General features: G+C 31.6%; 2 protein-coding genes across 2 annotated transcripts in view; one reads left to right on the plus strand and one right to left on the minus strand.

The window, feature by feature from the left end:
* LOC140040808 (centrosomal protein of 290 kDa-like) overlaps positions 1-9,634 on the plus strand; it is a 103,932-nt gene extending 94,298 nt beyond the window's left edge. The window contains exons 41-51 of the mRNA XM_072087025.1: positions 283-425; positions 2,933-3,068; positions 3,358-3,495; positions 3,823-4,053; positions 4,385-4,552; positions 4,824-5,030; positions 5,161-5,298; positions 5,737-5,903; positions 7,211-7,313; positions 7,636-7,755; positions 8,002-9,634. Of these exons, the coding sequence (XP_071943126.1) occupies positions 283-425; positions 2,933-3,068; positions 3,358-3,495; positions 3,823-4,053; positions 4,385-4,552; positions 4,824-5,030; positions 5,161-5,298; positions 5,737-5,903; positions 7,211-7,313; positions 7,636-7,755; positions 8,002-8,160 (1,710 nt within the window). The 3' untranslated portion in view covers positions 8,161-9,634. The remainder of the gene's footprint in view (positions 1-282; positions 426-2,932; positions 3,069-3,357; positions 3,496-3,822; positions 4,054-4,384; positions 4,553-4,823; positions 5,031-5,160; positions 5,299-5,736; positions 5,904-7,210; positions 7,314-7,635; positions 7,756-8,001) is intronic.
* On the minus strand, positions 9,634-14,044 carry LOC140040810 (ras-related C3 botulinum toxin substrate 1-like). Its single transcript, XM_072087028.1, has 5 exons — positions 13,849-14,044; positions 13,416-13,493; positions 11,048-11,186; positions 10,398-10,595; positions 9,634-10,083 (listed from the first exon to the last, which is right to left on the minus strand). Exons 1-5 carry the CDS (start codon positions 13,917-13,919, stop codon positions 9,925-9,927), a joined length of 645 nt encoding a protein of 214 aa, XP_071943129.1. The 5' UTR covers positions 13,920-14,044; the 3' UTR covers positions 9,634-9,924.
* Between the last annotated feature and the right edge of the window lie 3,831 nt (positions 14,045-17,875).

The following is a 17,875-nucleotide window of genomic DNA, read 5'->3' on the forward strand; positions in this document are numbered from 1 at the left end:
AAATATATTAAACTATTAAACTATTAAATACATGAATATAATTATGAACAAAAATAAAATAAATTAACTCTCTAAGTTCTAAGGAAGAGATAGATTTTGTATGGTTTTCCATTATACTGTTGCTATTCCACACTTACATATGAGGTATCAAAATGCACTGGCATTGGGCTTGAAACTAAACTACTACAGGTATTTTTGTTAGATTATAAAGTAAAACTTATTTCAAGGATATGAACTTACTTCTAATTGTAAAAAAACCGATTTGAATCTTTACACTTATAGTCTGGCATTGAAGTTGCAAGGTGGGAAGAAAAGAAGAAATGGGAAAAAAGAGTTGAAAGTTTGCAGAGCAAATTAAAAGAAAAAGAAAAAGATACAGAAAAATTGAAGAAGAATAATGAAATGTTAAAAGAAGCACTTAACAGGTTTGTCTATTATATTGTACATAATTATAAATTAATATCAAATTATGCCTTATAACAATTTATGATTATATTTTTATAATATATTCAAATAAAAAAAATGTTGTTTGCAAAAAAATCTTCCATTTTCCTTAACATTTTTTATTTTTTTTTGCATTTAAACATTTATTTACTTTCACTGACAGTAAAAAAATAAAGAAGATACATAATATGACAAAGTAACATTTAAAGAATGCTTGATGCCTATGAAGGAGGACATAAAATAAAGTGACATAGTAACATTTAAAGAATGCTTGATGCCTATGAAGGAGGACATAAAATAAAGTGACATAGTAACATTTAAAGAATGCTTGATGCCTATGAAGGAGGACATAAAATAAAGTGACATAGTAACATTTAAAGAATGCTTGATGTCTATGAAGGAGGACATAAAATAAAGTGACATAGTAACATTTAAAGAATGCTTGATGCCTATGAAGGAGGACATAAAATAAAGTGACATAGTAACATTTAAAGAATGCTTGATGCCTATGAAGGAGGACATAAAATAAAGTGACATAGTAACATTTAAAGAATGCTTGATGCCTATGAAGGAGGACATAAAATAAAGTGACATAGTAGCATTTAAAGAATGCTTGATGCCTATGAAGGAGGACATAAAATAAAGTGACATAGTAACATTTAAAGAATGCTTGATGCCTATGAAGGAGGACATAAAATAAAGTGACATAGTATACAAATAATGAATGTTTATGAGTGCAATGGTACAAATAATGGCACGAGGTGAATGATGAAAGGTTATATCAACGAGGCAAAGCCGAGTTGATATAACCTTTCATCATTCACCAAGTGCCATTATTTGTACCATTACATGAATACAAAACATTCATTATTTGTTTTATATAACATCTAGACGTTTTTTTTTCGTACACAAAAATGTTTCAAAAAGTACTATTTAACGATCGTTGAATAGTGCGTACTATTGCACGCCATGTGACCCACATTCGTCCAATCAAATGACAGGAATTTATATAGGTGTTATATAATAACATTTAAAGAAGGCTTGATGCCTATGAAGGAGGACATAAAATAAAGTGACATAGTAACATTTAAAGAATGCTTGATGCCTATGAAGGAGGACATAAAATAAAGTGACATAGTAACATTTAAAGAATGCTTGATGCCTATGAAGGAGGACATAAAATAAAGTGACATAGTAACATTTAAAGAATGCTTGATGCCTATGAAGGAGGACATAAAATAAAGTGACATAGTAACATTTAAAGAATGCTTGATGCCTATGAAGGAGGACATAAAATAAAGTGACATAGTAACATTTAAAGAATGCTTGATGCCTATGAAGGAGGACATAAAATAAAGTGACATAGTAACATTTAAAGAATGCTTGATGCCTATGAAGGAGGACATAAAATAAAGTGACATAGTAACATTTAAAGAAGGCTTGATGCCTATGAAGGAGGACATAAAATAAAGTGACATAGTAACATTTAAAGAATGCTTGATGCCTATGAAGGAGGACATAAAATAAAGTGACATAGTAACATTTAAAGAATGCTTGATGCCTATGAAGGAGGACATAAAATAAAGTGACATAGTAACATTTAAAGAAGGCTTGATGCCTATGAAGGAGGACATAAAATAAAGTGACATAGTAACATTTAAAGAATGCTTGATGCCTATGAAGGAGGACATAAAATAAAGTGACATAGTAACATTTAAAGAATGCTTGATGCCTATGAAGGAGGACATAAAATAAAGTGACATAGTAACATTTAAAGAATGCTTGATGCCTATGAAGGAGGACATAAAATAAAGTGACATAGTAACATTTAAAGAAGGCTTGATGCCTATGAAGGAGGACATAAAATAAAGTGACATAGTAACATTTAAAGAATGCTTGATGCCTATGAAGGAGGACATAAAATAAAGTGACATAGTAACATTTAAAGAATGCTTGATGCCTATGAAGGAGGACATAAAATAAAGTGACATTGTAACAATTTTATGGAGAAAAAAAATAGGATAAAGATATGTTTTGATAATATTTCATAAAAAAATAAACGAAAAAAAAATGTAAAAAAATTGATAAAGTGCATATAAATTAAGCCGAAATCAAGAACAGAAAGCAGCAAATAACGAAACAGGAACAACATTTTGTTAAATCTAGTAACTTGGAGTTTTGAAGTAAAAGAATTACAAGAAATAGAGTTTAAGAGGTTTGATGATAATTTATTGAAGAATGTAAGTCCTGAATATAAAATGAACATAAAATCATTGTAAATTTGGGAGGATATACTGTATATACCAAAATAATAACATGCAATAGGTCAAATTTGTGCTAACACCCCAATTGTTATAATGATACTGTGTTTGAGTTATTGTTAATGTAATTAAATTTATTAATAAATACATGATACTGAGTGTTTAATTATATTCCAGTCCAACAAAAAAATGTAATGTTTTCTTTCTTTCTTTTTTTAAATCAAAAGAAATGAGAAAGCACAAATGAGCCGGACAGCAGGTTTGACCTCAAGAAAAGCTGCGGGTTTTAAACCAACTCCACCTAGTAAATTTGATCCAAAGGTTGAAGAATTAAAAAAACAGAATTTTCAACTTGAAGAAGAGGTAAGAATAGCATTTTCGTTATATAGTATAGTATAATGTGATTTGTATGTGTACATTCAATTCTTTGTACCATCTGGAAACAAAATCTTCTTTATTGAAACAGCACAGCAATGGCAAGTTAAGTTACCAGCAACAATTTTTAATAATTCTTATATATTTTCTAATATTCGTCAAAGGTTTATACTAGTAAAGTTTAAAAAGAAAAGTTTGAAATATCTTAAAATTAATGTATTTTATTTTTTGGAGTATAACTATATGTATTTATTTTCATACGTTTTGAATTTGTTAGGTGGTATCTCTAAAAAGGCAGTTAGCCATTGGTAATGCAGGAGCACTTGCCGATGTAGAGAAAAGAAATGAAATATTGACTAATAAGCTAGCTGCAATGGAGAACGAAATGGTTAAGAGATTGTCAAGTAATGCACAGGTAGGTTATACACCAGCTTAGCAGTCTATTTTAGTGGATTGTTTACTGTTCTTCAAAGCTATACAGAGATTAGGCGCAGATGAACATCATATAAACAGCAAGCCCTCATAAATACTGTAACATCAACAATAGAGATCACCTACTTATCACAAAGGATGCTATTGGATCTTCATTTTTTTTTTCGTTATCCGAAAAGACTTGTTCTACTGTACCACCAGAACTATGGTCAAGGAGAAACACAGAGTCAAGTTAATTTCAACCAAATGCCTTGTCACCAATTTGTTGCATCATTTGATTTTGTCACTTTTTCTGTTAATTCTTTTACAGGTTGATTCAAACTCTCTTATGGAAGGAAGAGAACAAGAGTTACAAAAACAACTACTGCAGTTAACCGAAGAGAATATCGAGCTAAAATTTGATGCAGAGCAAGCTAAGAAAGATGTTCCACGTCTGAAATCTCGCATCGGTGACCTTCAACAGTATACAGAGGTCTTAAAGCAAGATCTGGAGAGAGAGCGAGAGAAGGTGATGCGAACCAGCTCTGGTAGTCTTAGAAGGGTATGGCATTGCAAGAAAAAAATTTTAGAATAAATTATTCTACACTAATTTCAGGATAAAAAAGATTTTCTATCATCTAAATCTTCTCATGAAACGTGGTACTTCTTCTGACCATGAGATTCATTCTGGTACGGTGGTGTAGCCTAATTTTTAACCCAACACCATTTGGCTGTCTTTGAGGGTATGAGTTTGAAAAGAAATCTTGGTATTATTGTGAAGCAAAAATTTGATTTCACTAAATTTGGAATTAGCATTTATGTTTATTAATGTAAAATTAAAAGCTAAAAATAAGAACAGATTCGAAAAAAAAAAAATTGTTTTTCTTCCACAGTCTGGTGGAAGTAGTGGAAAATCAGTTCCAGAATTAGAAAGAACAATTGGCCTAATGAAGAAAGTTGTGGAGAGAGTACAATCAGAGAATGAACAACTAAAAAAGGCTCCTGGAGTTGTCACCCAAACTGAAATACATAATTTAAGGGAGAAAAACAAAGAACTAAAGGTAAACTGTGTGCTTCCTCAATCAAATAAGAGTTGCAGTTAAATAAATGCTGCAGTTGAATAAGTGCTGCAGTTAAATAAGTGCTGCAGTCAAATAAGTTCTGCAGGCGAAATGCTACATATCCTACAGTCAAATAAATGCTGCAGTTAACTGCAGTTGAATAAGTGTTGCAGTTGAATAAGGTCAAATAGGTGCTGTAATTACATATCTCTCCTAGTCTGGTCTTAAAATTATAAATTTCTTCTCAATGCTCCTTTTTTTTTTTTCAAAGGGTGAACTAGAAAAAGTAAAATTAACATATGGAGGCCAGTTAAGCCATCGATACGAGAGTTCGCAAAAGGGGATAGCTAAAGTAGCATCTGAAAATGAGAAACTGCGACGTGAATTAAAAAAAGAAGTTGAAGAAAATAAAAAATTAAGATTTACTAAAAGTCAAATGGAAGTTGATATGAACAAGTCTACACGTGATCTCCAACAGGTAAAATTTTAGCAGCTGTCTCTCTAAAACCAGTTATAAAGAAAGGTAGAGGGTGGAATCGCTTCATTTTTAGCACATGTATAATTCCAGTAAACATTTTAACATTAAGTATTATTGCTTTTTTCTTTAGAGTCAGCAAAAGTTGGAACTTGAGCAAGCTCGTACTTCCAAGACAGAAGTCTCAGACAGCAAGAGCTGGAAATCTATTGTTGTTACTAGAATGTATGAAGAAAAGATGAACAACATGGAACTTGATTTAGATAAAAAAGTAAAACATCCTTTTGTAGTTCAATGCACATTTATTAATTTATTTTTGTATGTTACATTCATCACTGCCAATTACAGATGCCGTATATAGATATTTACAAACAACACATTGCAATGATTTAAAAGGTAACATCATGATGTAAAACTTAGATTTGCTTTGCAGCATAAAAACAGGTGGACACTTCTCCCAAGACTTGGCCACCTGGAAACGGAACTTGAGCATGACTCCTTCTTTTGGAAATGCAATCTGAAGACTTTCTCTTAATGTTTTCTTCTTCTTCTTTTATTCAATTTTTCACACTTCAAAAATAATACAAGTTATGTGAAACAATGATAACAGGTACCATAGTAATAAACAATAAGGTACATCAATTATTTTTTTAGAGTTAACTTTTGTAGCATCTTTTATCAAAGTATGTCAACATTATTTATTTTTCAGACATCTGCAATACAAGACATGAAACAGCTCTTAAGAGATGCAGCACACAGAGAGCAGGAGTTGATCCATGACGTTGAAGAACTTAAGCAGAAGATCGCAGTGCTGGAGAGATTTCCAACAGATGCCAACACTGATGAACAGCTTGTGCAACATCTTCAAATGACAAGGTATGAGAAAAGAGAAATAGTTTTAGAAAAAGGTGTATGCATCTTTTTTTTTAAACAATTGCATATAACATTAACATTTCAATTTCTTTGGATGTCCTGATGTCAATGTTGTACCTATTCATAGATTATCTTGAAAATTTTACTTTTTTTAAAATCATTCCTTGATGTTCGCATGATGTTAATAAGATGTTAATATGATGTTCACATGATGTTCTCATGATGTTTACATGATCAAAGTCATTAAACTTTATCAAGATGAACATGTGTAATTACAAATTCGTTCTTGATGGTATATTTTGTAAAAATATTTTATATAGAAAAGAGGTTTTTGTTTTATTAATAATGATGCTTACCAACCTCACTGGGTTCAAATCCTGTATTGGTCACAGTGCCAGTGTTTTTCTTTTATGTGGCCAAATTACACCACTGTCTAAGCACTATGAAAAAGATACTGTAGATGATGATTCGTTCTTTAACTTGGTACACATAGCCTTAACTTTATGTCTTCTGGGGCGGATTGCTATAAGCGGTCTATAACCGGTCTTAGCGCTTAGCCGGCTATAATTCGTGACGTAGCAAGTAGTCTTACATTATAGACCATTGCTATACCGCGGTCTAACCTGTAAACGGTCTTTAAAATTAAAGCCTACTCGAAGGAGTCTTAAAACAGTCTTAAACCTCTCTTTTTGTTGCTTTTACGTATTATTTATCGTCAAAGACAACCAATAGAACGAGTTTTAAGAGTTAAATCAAATAATAACGGTGATTTTATTCTTATATAGCCCTAGAATAGATTTTCTTGCGTAGAAATGTACGTACTGTTATGATTTGTGAATTGAACAAGCGTGACGAACATTACCTTATTTGGTATTCTACGCGCAAAGTACGCCCTCAATTTGTTACTTTACGCGGTCTTATCTAAGACTGTTTTATAGCAATGGTCTAACAGGGGTGGCTTTAGTAAGACCGTCTATCAGATAAAGCCGGCTTTAATCGGGGAGTTAAGACCATTAGTTAAGACTGTTTTATAGCAATCCGCCCCTGCTCTTCTAACGGCTATACACTATTTAGGTAGACAGAAAGACCATTTCTGTTTTGTAATATAAAGCATAATGTAATATGAAGTAATTCTGCAGTGTGACTGTGTTTAAATTGTGTAATATGAATTTGAATAATTCCAGTATATCAATATGATTTGAAAGGAAACAAAAAATAAATCAAAAACACTCACATCTGTGGCTCAATTTGGTTTCTGTTTTGTAGCAATTATAATTTGTTTCTTAATTTTGCTATATTATTTATTGCAGGCTAACAAATGAACGATTAGAAAATGAGAAGGCAGAGCTACTAAATGAATTAAAGCTGTTTAGACGACAGGGTGCTTCTTCATTATCTGGTACTGCATTTCAGGTAAAGTATAGAGAGCTCATGACTTTCAATTTATTTTAATACCAAAATAAGAAAAAAAATATTTTATATAGAAAATGGGTTTTTGTTTTATAATTAACGATGCTTACCAACCTCACTAGATTCAAATCCTGTTACAGTTCATGTGTTCCTGTCTAAGCCCTATACAAGAGATACTTTATAAAGCATATAGAAATAGTCCATGGTGCTATAAAATTAAAATTTTATAGCACTATGGTGAGTCATGTCATTGGAGAGTCATCTGAATGCTTTTACAATATGTGAGAGATTTTTAAAAATAACAAAACCTTGTTTTCTTGTTCAGGATGATCTTTCATCAAATCGTTTTGATTCTGATAAATTATTAACCGAGAATGTTGAACTGAGAACTGAATTGAAAGCCATTCAACTGGCACGAGATAAGCTGCAGATACAAGTACAACAGGTATAAAAATTCACTTTAATTCAGGGTTTTAAAATGTTAAGTATATTGATTGATTGATTGATTGATTGAAATATATATTTATACTGGGTAACCTCTTCAGTCCACCTCTATTTCTTATATGTCTCTTCTCCATGGTAAATCGCTTTTTTTAGAAATGATTGCTTTTATACACATTAACCTTAACATATTTTTCATTAACAAACATTATTTTTGTTAATCAATTTGCTTATTTTTTTTAATTTATAGCTACAAGAAGAGCTTGAACAATTTGATCCAAACTTCTTTGAGGAAATTGAGGATCTCAAATTTAACTACAGAGAAGCTATCCAAAAGAATGTTCAATATGAGGAACAATTAAGAAACTTTTCAGAGCAATTTGGTGTTTCTATAGATTTACCACCTTGACAGTTTAAAACAAACAAGTTTGCGTTCATGATATGTTGTGAATATTTCAAAATTTAAAAAAAACATGAAGTGTAAAAGTCTATTAAGAGAAATATTGTTTCTGGTTGTTTTCCATTTTAATGGGATCATAATTTCGTGCCCAATTTATGTAGGTTTCATCTTCTGTGACTTTTTTGATAATGTTGTCCATCCTTCGGGATTGAAGATTGAATATTGAATGTTTGTCTAGTGAAAATTTAATAAAAACATCAATAAACATCATACATACTGCGTAATGTTGCTTTCTCATATCACAATGTTGTCTGTGCAGAATCATGTAATGTCATCAGAATTTTTTTTTTAAATTAGGAAGATTTAACTCTTTTCCCTTTTATTGTAATTTTTTGGATAACTGGTTACTATAACACTAAATGATACCTAGGACCTATAAGACCATATTAGTATTATCATATAATGATTGAATTTTGAAAAGTCTACATTAGTCCATTTTTCGAAAATTTCCCCATACATTTTATAGGGTAACATTGTTTTATGTCAAAAAATAAAAAGGTTAATATTTTGGCAGTGTTTTGAAAAAAATCATGTTTCACTGTTCAGGGATTGTTTTCGAAAAATGACCAAAATGTCGATTTTTAAAAATATGTTGAGGTAACATGCGCATGGCAATTTTTCGAAATTTTTTTTACTATAATAATACGGTGATTTTTTTCAAATGACCAAAATATCGACTTATCGAATTATGTATTGATGTAACATGCGCAGAACAGATTATTTTCTACAAATTACGAAAATATATCATCAGGAAATAAGCAAATAAATATATTATTTTGATAACAATTTACAATAATTAGAATTGCTTTTCTTTTTGAATTGTTTTTTTCTGCAATCAATGCAACATGTATCATTCTATTTTATATTTGTTTTTACTATGTTTACGTTTTACCACGATGATAGATATTTAATTTAACTGTTATTTCTGTCCATATGATACATGATTGTTAGAGAATTTCTTTTCTTGTTTTCATTATCAACAAATAATGAAAGAGACTATATGATGTAACACAAACACTTTCCGACGCTCGTACCAACATTATTAAGCCAACAAAATCTATTTTGAACAAAATTAAGATAAATTTTTTTTTTATTGAACCATGTTTCTATTCATGAGGGTAGTTCATCCAGCAAATCTGATCATTGGGGCCCTCAACAATACAATACATACAGTACAGAAATACTATAAATAATACTACCCTTTCTCAAAATAGGGCAGAATAGTATAACCAGATAAAAATAAAAGATAAACATATAAAAAAATACAACCAGTATATACAATTTTAAAACACGAATTAAATATCATTGATGATACATTTGTTATATTTAGAACCGGAAACTGACACTTCCTTGTTAAGCTGTTAGCTTGCAATTTGTATGAATATTCAGCAGTGAATGATGCCTGTTTGAAAACTCATTCGTTTAGGCCGGTTTTTTTGTGTATGTTTTTCAGCTATTTGGACCCCTTTTTTAAAAAAAACAATAATTAGAAGTAGCTTTCCGATTACATAATGAGCGCCACCTCTCTATTCCATACTCTGATTCCATAGAATATTTTTAGCTATTTATTATGGACCCATATTTTAATTATTAATTAAATAAATAATTTCAATGAAAGTAAAATGTCTTCGGGTCTTGTAAAGTAACAAAAAGTATGCAAGGGGCGAAATTTGAATATTCACTGCAGTTTCCAATGGCAAGAAATAAAACAAGCTACAAGACTACACAATTTTTCTTCTTTTTCTTTTCTTTAAGTTTATGCGATATTCCGTGACATACAGCTTCTTGGATCATATCATTTACCCCCTTTTCCGTCAAAGCTGAACATTCAAAATAGTCCAGAGCACCAACCTTTGATTTCATTTCTTGGCCCTAAAATTAAACGAAAGATTCATAAAGTAAAATACGTCATACACGACTGTATTTCAACATTGATGATTGGTCAGATGGTTGCCATACTATGACGTTATTGTACTTAAATTATTCTCAATACGCTATATATAAAGTAAAATTACATAATACTACTTCGAAGTAGCCTACAGTAGTTATTAAATTATCATCCTGTTGGTGCAGTTACCTGCTGCATGCTTGCTCTCTGACACAAATCTACTTCGAAGTAGAATTTGTATCATCATAGTATCGATAATTAAGTTGTTTACATTACAATTTGAAAATAAGATTATTACCTGTTCATAAGTAATAAACTTCGTTCCACCGTCTGTCGTTCTGGGATTCCCGTCCTCATCTTCTCTTAAATCCAACTTTGTACCAACTAGAACAAACGGTACATTGCGACAGTGTTTTTGTATCTCGGGATACCAATGTTTACTTACATTTTCATATGATGTTGGATTTGACAAGTCGAAACAAATGATAAAAACATTCTGTATTGGAGAAAAACTAATTAAGTAATTGATGGTACAATAAACAATATATGTTTTAGCTTAATACAAAGAATAATAGAAAGAATAATACAACTAATTTAATGATACAGCAGTCTAGTCCCATCAATCCCATAAACACAAACCCAGTCAAAACTGTTATAGGATTCAAAGCATTCCCGCCGCCCGCACATTACGTCATTATTATTAGATTTCGTCCTAAGTACGAAACAATGTATAGACATTATCGGATGCAAAATGTCAGCAACGGAAGATTTGTCATTTTCTATCCATCTCGTTGTACTAGGCCTATGTTCTCCACATTGGGATGTATCAAAGATTGGATATTTATGTAATCAAAGATACTTCTTAGTATTGGACCAAAACGACCAAAAAGAAATAGCAAATAGTCTTCGGAAGAAATGTATAAAAGCCTAAGCATAATGGCACCTTACCGCTTGACAATAATAGCATGAGCGTATCTTATTACAAAAATCTTCCCGCATGCTGCCATGCTCCTCAATAGTGTCTTCTACCGGGTTTACCTCCACAGCTACACCGTCCACTGTGATACTAAGACCGTAACCTCCAAACCTTTGCAATAACAATATCATTTTGTTTTTAATTCTGTTTTCTATTGTAATTATCTAACTCACTTTAATGTATTTATAATAAAATATTTACAAAGGATATAAGCAATAGGATAGAAATTATGAAAAGGAAATTAAAAAGAAGCTAAAAAGATCTTGTAAAAGCTTTATGTCCTACGCTAAAAAAATGCAGAACAAAAATAAACTTACATGATAAAATCTACGATTTTGTTAATAAAACATTTAAAAAAAAATTAAACTACAAGCTCATCTTTTTGAAATGTTACAAAATTAAAATGTGTTCACCTCCCTTAGGAAAAACACATAAAACAGTAATATAAAACACATTTGAATAGGCCTAAAGATTCACATGAATCATAAAAAGAAAATCAAAATGGTTGTAACAAATTAAATAAAGTGTCAAAATCATTGTAAAAAAAGGGCAGACTTAACGCTATTACAGATACCATGATTGACACAATTCACATATTGTTTAAAGAATATGGAGGTATGTACTATTAAAGACAATAATTATTACAAATAGAAAAGTAATTGCGTTGTATGTTATCAATTAGGGTGTTTTTTACATGTTCTAAATTGCTATTTAATAGATGCGAGTAAAAAGACCTAGATTTTGAATCACTAATTAATATCTGGTAAAGTAAATTCACTTACATTTAATGTTAGACAACTGGGTAAATTAAAAGAGTAAAGGAGAGGAGTGTTTCTACAGAATTTAGGTAAACCCAACGCTGCTTTAATTAATTAGGTTATATGCATTCATGCATATAACCTCTTAATTCTGTCAGGATCTTTATTAGGTTATATGCATTATAATGCATATAACCTCTTGATTCTGTCAGAATATTTATTTATTCTTTCCTTAGCACTATTTTGTCCGTCAATTATCTTGATATCAGTTTCATCTAGCTAAGTAAATTTTTCAGAGTATATTCCTTATGGCCAGGAATCGATGTGGTTATGTTTTCACAGTGCGCAATCAAACATTACGGGGTCTACGCGCGATTTAACGAAATCATGTTTGTAATCATATCTTCACAAGCATGAATAACTTTTAAACAAAATTTGGTACTCATAAATTTCAGGTCATATTTCATCATATGGCAATACAATTACGTGCGTAGCGCATATAACGCATGCTTACGCGCGCTTAAAATGTTCAAAATTGTCAAAATTTATTTTCGATGAAATTAGAGTACGTTTCAGGCAATTTTAAGCGTTTAAAAAATTGCCATGAGTGCGCAGATTTTTGCACGCGCGTCAAACGTTAATGCGCATTGTTTTTGTCCGATTACTGTTGAAAAAACTTTCTTTAATAATATCATCATATTTTATTCACTTTCCGACGCGAAACAGCGTTATACGAGCACGTCAATGGTGAAAATATGCTAAATTTTAAAATTAATATATATCGTTAGAATGCTCGGGAACACCTATTTTTTATTTCATTTTCTTGAAGTGTATGTATCATATGTATGATTTATTATGAAATTAAGAGAACAAAAGTTGAATAATTCATCATTAATGGCATATTAAATTTTTTTTAATTAATTTCGACAATCAAACAAATTATAACATTTTCTTAGGCCGAAATAACAAACTTAACATTAACTTTCTTCCTTCAAAAGTTATATATATTAAAGTTAAAAGTATATAGTTTGACAGTGCATAATTTTTTGAAATTTTTAAAGATTTCATCATTGTTAAAAATTATAATTCATTGCGGTATGTAATAATCTATCTGCGCCAAAGTGGTTACTGCACAGTAAATACACAGAGGAATCTTTCTACAACTGTTCGTGTCTATGGCGTTCAAGGTACCGGGATCGAGTCTCACCTTGGGAAACGAAACGAAATGCAATTTGTTTTTTATTATCCGTATTGTTTGTTCAGTTTTATTTCTTAGTGTATAGATTATACACATGATTTATAATGAAATCTAGATAACAAGTAACTTTCGTTTGAAAACGATCAAGTTGAAATGATAATGGTAGCGAGTACCTTCTGTAAATCGTTAACATTTCAATGTTTACGTAGAAGATCGCTGATTATTGTTAACGATAGCATCAAATAACGTCGACAGGAAAACAGGCTTTAAATACATATCATTGAATATTTTAAGTCTCAACTGGTTGGACTTATCATTGACAAACGCCTAAGTCTCTTCTAAAACATGGATGCAAAGATGTTTAGCGGATCAAACTATACTTACTCTGTTGGAACAAAGTCTGAGTCGTCAGGATATTTATGTTTGCATACACGTGTTAGGAGGCAAGTTTTCCCAACAGAACTACCATAAAAAAGAATACGTATAATATACAACTTCATACGAAACAGAAAATGCCTTGAGGCTTCTTGTTACGTAGGCCTAGATTAGAATTAATTTAATTGTATGGGTAAAATCTAATTTTATCGAAACATCACATCATATCTCCATAAAGTGTCTTTTAAGAATTATTTAAAACTGATTTATAATTCGAATACAGTATTAGATATTTTGTGTTTCATTCACAAAAAATGATCAGGTCTTATTCAAAATATAAACAATCTATATTGAAAAAGACCTAATTTGCGTCGGCAGCAAGTGTAATTAATATATTTGTAATGTTGTTTGTAACCCACTTAGATACTTAAGTAGTACTTACCTATCACCAATGGTTACACTCTTGATATAAAAAGGCTCCAAGTTCTTACTTACTCGCGAAATTTTCTCCATATTTTAGTAGATGCCTAGAATGTAGTGTTTATAATCAAATTACTGTCGGGCATTTTATAGTAAGGTATTATCAATAAACGTGATTGCTATATTTATAACCGGACACCGGACCTGACATTTCCTGGTTCTGGTTGTCAACGCTTGTAATATGTATTAATACAACTGTAGTCAGCAGTGGGATACGACAATGGGTAGTAAACGATCCATTCCCTTTGTGCCGCTAGCGGGGCCGCTAGTCTCGGGTTGGATAACTATCCCCACCCCAGCACAACTATCCACTAGGCCACATTATCTCCTATGTCGGGTTGGATGACTACCCCCACCCCAGCACAACTACCCACTATAGGCCACAATTACCTCCTATGTCGGGTTGGATAACTACACCCATCCCAGCACAACTACCCACTAGGCCAAAATTACCTCCTATGTAGGGTTGGATAACTATATCTCCACCTCAGGACAACTACTCACTAGGACACAATTACCTTGAGACAGCAACTCCCTTACAACAACAACTAATCTCAGGAAAATTAAATGTTTCTATTAATTTAATTTTTGAAAAATCACACACCTATTCGACATTTCCTTCATGTTTAGCAGGACACGAATAGGCCTATACTCAAAATAGCAAGATCTACGAACTTTTTTATTGAACTTAGATTGAAATAAGATCATCGATAATCTATATATAAATTTACGTAAGGGCAAAATTCGGTAAATCGCGCCTTATTTTTAGAATTTTTTCTCGATGGTATGTAAAGTTGGTTCGTACTTTCGGTACTGATTTTAACCACCTGATGTAACCCTGTTTACTAATTAAGTTAAGTTAGATAATTAGTTATTCACGATTAAAACGAATTTAGGTTCAACGATTTGCCCCAGATAGGGTGTTTTCCGATCGTGTTATAATGTTGTCATAATGTTGAAGACAGGCCGATTTTCTTAAAAATGTATTTTGAAAATCACGGTTTGGGTCAGTGAGTAAAGCGCCATGGCCATTGAAATTAATGCTTAGTAGGTTCGAGTTCGAATCCGCGATATGTGTAAATAATAAATATCTCCGCTTAAAGCAAAACATCTAAACAACAATGTAATTACAAAAGTAGTAAAAAAGATACCAAACCTCACGCAAACAAAAATGCAAAATATGGAGAAAAAAAAACTAAAAAAGCACACATACACAAATCAAATGATTCCAACGTCGTGTTTCCAAAAAATATCAGATATAAAAGTTTGTGTCCGAGCGCGTCATCTAATTTCGAGTAGTGAGTTTTTGTGTTGATTTTAAAGTCCGTTTGTCACACAGCCGCAATTACGGCTCTTTCGGACATGTAATATCTGGTAACCACCGGTAAACAACGGTAAATAGCCACAACTGTACACATATAAATGTAAAAAGTAAATTTAATAATAATCTTTGACAAACAATTCTTCCTTCTATAATCCAAACCCCACCTAAAAAAAACCCACAAAAAAAACCCAAGCAATTCTCAACCAATGATACAGTATCCCTATTCCCACACAATTTATACACTTTCCCAAATTCCCAATCCTTCCAGACAAAATATCATCGACAATCTTCTTATTGTCAAATATAAATCCCAGAAACCCCCCTTCCAAATACAATAATATCACAAGATGAATAATACAATAATAAATGTCCACAATATCGTTCCTTCTTGCCTTTTCTCCTACGCTGACACAAAACAAATTCGAAAGATAAAAGTTAAAACGATTCCGCAACTAAACAACTCCTCTGCTCCCGTTCTGCTTGTATTCCCAATTATACTTCTTCTCAACCTGCAACTATCTTCTGACGTATAAATAAATGAAATATAAAGTTAAAAATGTTTCTTTAGGTCTTTCTGCACTGCAATCCGCTCCCCGATCAATTATTTCTTTCTCCTTTTCCACGTAACATAATATCAGTATCAATAAAGTCAGTCTTCGATACTTTCAACAAAAGCTTTCTTTAAAAGCAATTAATTCTGCTATTTCCAACAGTTATTATTCGATTTATTAACTTCATGTATCTCACTTTATTTCATTTCTGCTCCAGCTCTAGATCACCATAATTATTTCCAACTCACAATTTATTAACTTCATGTATATCACCTTATTTCGTTTCTGCTTCAGCTCTATATCACCATAATTATTTCCAACTCACAATTTACTAACTTCATGTATATCACCTTATTTCCTTTCCGCTTCAGCTCTATATCACCATAATTATTTCCAACTCACAATTTACTAACTTCATGTATATCACCTTATTTCCTTTCCGCTTCAGCTCTATATCACCATAATTCTTTCCACCCCACCATTTATTAACTTCATATATATCACTTTACTTCCTTTCTGCTTCAACATAACATAACCCTCCTTCTCTGTCTCCTCTCAATTTTCATCTCCTTCTCAAACTTCCCTCAATTGCACACATACCACCACCTTATTCTTCTCAACCAATCAGCAACTCACACACCAACTCAACTCTTACACCTCTCCTCCAATCAGCAACCTCCACACACCCCTTCTCTGCACACACACACTCTGCTCCACTGGCTTCAAACAATAGTTTTCTAAAACAAAAGAAAGGTTCAAATAATGAAAACAAAAGGAAAAGTAAGCATGACTTGCACAATAAATACAAAACTTATGTCACTTGTGACACCGTTATTATTATATTATATTCGTTAGTAGGCCTATATTATTCCAATACTCACATCTTAATTCATATTTTATCATTAAAATGTTTTAATCTGCCGACTGATTACCGGACGTCACTTTCTGATGCGCACCCTAGATTAATATTCAACCTGATCAAGTTGGTTATGAATATTTACTAACAACTTAGTTAACCAAGAAGGCAAAACACATTTTTGTAAACGTTTAAAATGTCAAAATCCCAAATGCATGTTCAAATTCGAACATAATTTAACTTTAAGGTTCAGATTCATATGATGGATGATGTGTATTTCAGATGCCCAATTCGTTTAAAGAAAATGTCTTGCCTCAATGTTCACATTGATATGATGCTTGTGTGTATTCGCAAATGTATGTTCAAACTCCCACTTGTTTTAATTTCTTTCCACAAGGTTCTCTCCCGTGGGTATTCTTAAATGTAATTTGAAACTGCTTGAAAGATGTTTTCCAACGTACTGCTCACATTCCGAAAGTTGTCTTTCCTGTATGTATTTTTAAATGTATTTCCAAATTGCTATTCTGATTAAATTTCTTCCTGCATGCATTCATTTGTCTCTCCTGTGTGTATTCTCAAATGCAACTTTTGTATCAATTTCAATGATTACATTCATATATAGTGCCTCTCTTGTGTGTATTCTCAAATGCTTTTCTGGTTAAATTTCTTCTCACAATGTTCACATTCATATGGTGACTCTCCTGTATGTATTCGCAAAATGTATTTTCAAATTCCAACTTGTTTGAAATGTATTCCTACAATGTTCACATTCATATGGTATCTCTCCTGTGTGTATTCTCAAATGTCCTTTCAAATGGCCTTCTCTTTAAATTTCTTCCCACAATGTTCTATTCATTTATGGTGTCTCTCTAGTGTGTAATCTCAAATGCATTTTCAAATTCCCATTTGTTTGAAATCTATTTCCACAATGTTTAGTGTCAATTCTCACTAAATGTGTTTCGTCTTCACATAATATATTTCAATCTAAGTTCAATAATAAAAGTTTGTGTCCGAGCGCGTCATCTAATTTCGAGTAGTGAGTTTTTGTGTTGATTTTAAAGTCCGTTATTATTATATTATATTCGTTAGTAGGCCTATATTATTCCAATACTCACATCTTAATTCATATTTTATCATTAAAATGTTTTAATCTGCCGACTGATTACCGGACGTCACTTTCTGATGCGCACCCTAGATTAATATTCAACCTGATCAAGTTGGTTATGAATATTTACTAACAACTTAGTTAACCAAGAAG

Source organism: Antedon mediterranea, chromosome 2, assembly GCF_964355755.1.
Source record: "Antedon mediterranea chromosome 2, ecAntMedi1.1, whole genome shotgun sequence".
NCBI classification, from domain to species: Eukaryota; Metazoa; Echinodermata; class Crinoidea; order Comatulida; family Antedonidae; genus Antedon; species Antedon mediterranea.

Excerpts from the sequence above, each read along its gene's own strand:
- LOC140040810 (XM_072087028.1), bottom strand. The coding sequence starts at position 13,919 with ATGGAGAAAATTTCGCGAGTAAGTAAGAACTTGGAGCCTTTTTATATC. Across the intron at positions 13,494-13,848 it reads AGTGTAACCATTGGTGATAG|TTCTGTTGGGAAAACTTGCC; the intron begins GTAAGTACTACT and ends TTTTTATGGTAG. Across the intron at positions 10,084-10,397 it reads AGTTTATTACTTATGAACAG|GGCCAAGAAATGAAATCAAA; the intron begins GTAATAATCTTA and ends GTTTAATTTTAG.